Source organism: Stegastes partitus, unplaced genomic scaffold (genome assembly GCF_000690725.1).
Source record: "Stegastes partitus isolate 25-593 unplaced genomic scaffold, Stegastes_partitus-1.0.2 Scaffold2114, whole genome shotgun sequence".
NCBI classification, from domain to species: domain Eukaryota; kingdom Metazoa; phylum Chordata; class Actinopteri; family Pomacentridae; genus Stegastes; species Stegastes partitus.
Window position 1 is genome coordinate 14,906 of NW_007579845.1, and position 1,161 is coordinate 16,066.

The window sequence follows — 1,161 nt, forward strand, 5'->3', positions numbered from 1 at the left end:
CACCTGAACACGTCACCGCAACGCACCTGAACACGTCACCACAACACACCTGAACATGTTAAGGCAGACCTTTTTGTGGTGTCATGGTTCATGCCTGTGGGTTCAGGTTTACCTGGAGGGTCAGTGACAGGTGAACTACGAGGTCAGAACGTGAAGAAGCATGACAGCCGGGTCAGAGACAGCTGCTGAGCTGAGACGTTCGAGATCAGTAATCAATAACGCATCAGTAATAAACACACTGATGTTATCTGCAGAACCAATTACTTATTTGATCATCGTCAAAAACCCTGCGGCCCATTTACTAATCCCCCAATCATTAATACATTCATGCTTGTGTTTGTTGTTGTAATTTCACAATAAAAGCATGCCGATAGCAGACACCGATCACATTATTGATCTTTGTTGACCTCTGGTGACCCCTGCAGGTAAGCTGAAGGACCTGGGCAACATGATCCTGCGTCCGTTCGGACTCTCCACCAACAACTTCCAGGTGAACCAGGACGCCGCCAGCGGCTCGTACTCCATCAACTTTGTCCAGAACACCGGCAACAGATGACATCGCTGTGACATCACCACGGGCAGCGATGAGGTCACCAAACCTGCTTCTCACTTAATTATTTTCGATCAAGTTCCTTCAAACAAAGCAGGAGGTCCAGATTCTGATTCACTTACTGATCACGAGGACTCTGTTATTGATGACTGTTGTTCACTGGTTTACTGGTCAAAATGAGAAATAAAAACCAGTTCAATGAATGCTGATTCCTTTCTCTTGATCGGGTCTGGACTCAGCTCTCACTAATCGCTCAGAACTTCATCTTTCTACACTTTCCAGGTGCTTGTACGTGATGTTTCTTTGACAGGACTAACGACTCAACAGCATATGAAGAGTTGAAGTTTTATTAGAAGACAGGCTGCAGTGATGTTGTTCACACCTGACACTTGCCTACAGAACCACAATGAGACCTGGGGCTTGGACTAGAAGCAGGATCTGGGGTTAGCGAGGTAGCTTCAGGGTAAATCCTGGGTCTTCAGTCCTACGATAGTGGTTCTCTTCTTACTGGGTCCATCACCATGGTAACTTAGCTGAATGGCTAACCTGCTCTGCAGCAGGTTGAGACCACTGGTATAAAACACCTCCACTGGAAACCAGTTCTCTGCCGT

At 46.8% G+C, this 1,161-nt stretch overlaps 1 protein-coding gene across 1 annotated transcript in view; it reads left to right on the forward strand.

The window, feature by feature from the left end:
- ttc1 (tetratricopeptide repeat domain 1) overlaps nt 1–753 on the forward strand; it is a 5,649-nt gene extending 4,896 nt beyond the window's left edge. Inside the window, exon 6 of the mRNA XM_008304008.1 lies at nt 426–753. Coding sequence (XP_008302230.1) covers nt 426–556 — 131 coding nt within the window. The 3' untranslated portion in view covers nt 557–753. The remainder of the gene's footprint in view (nt 1–425) is intronic.
- The last annotated feature ends 408 nt before the right edge of the window (nt 754–1,161 follow it).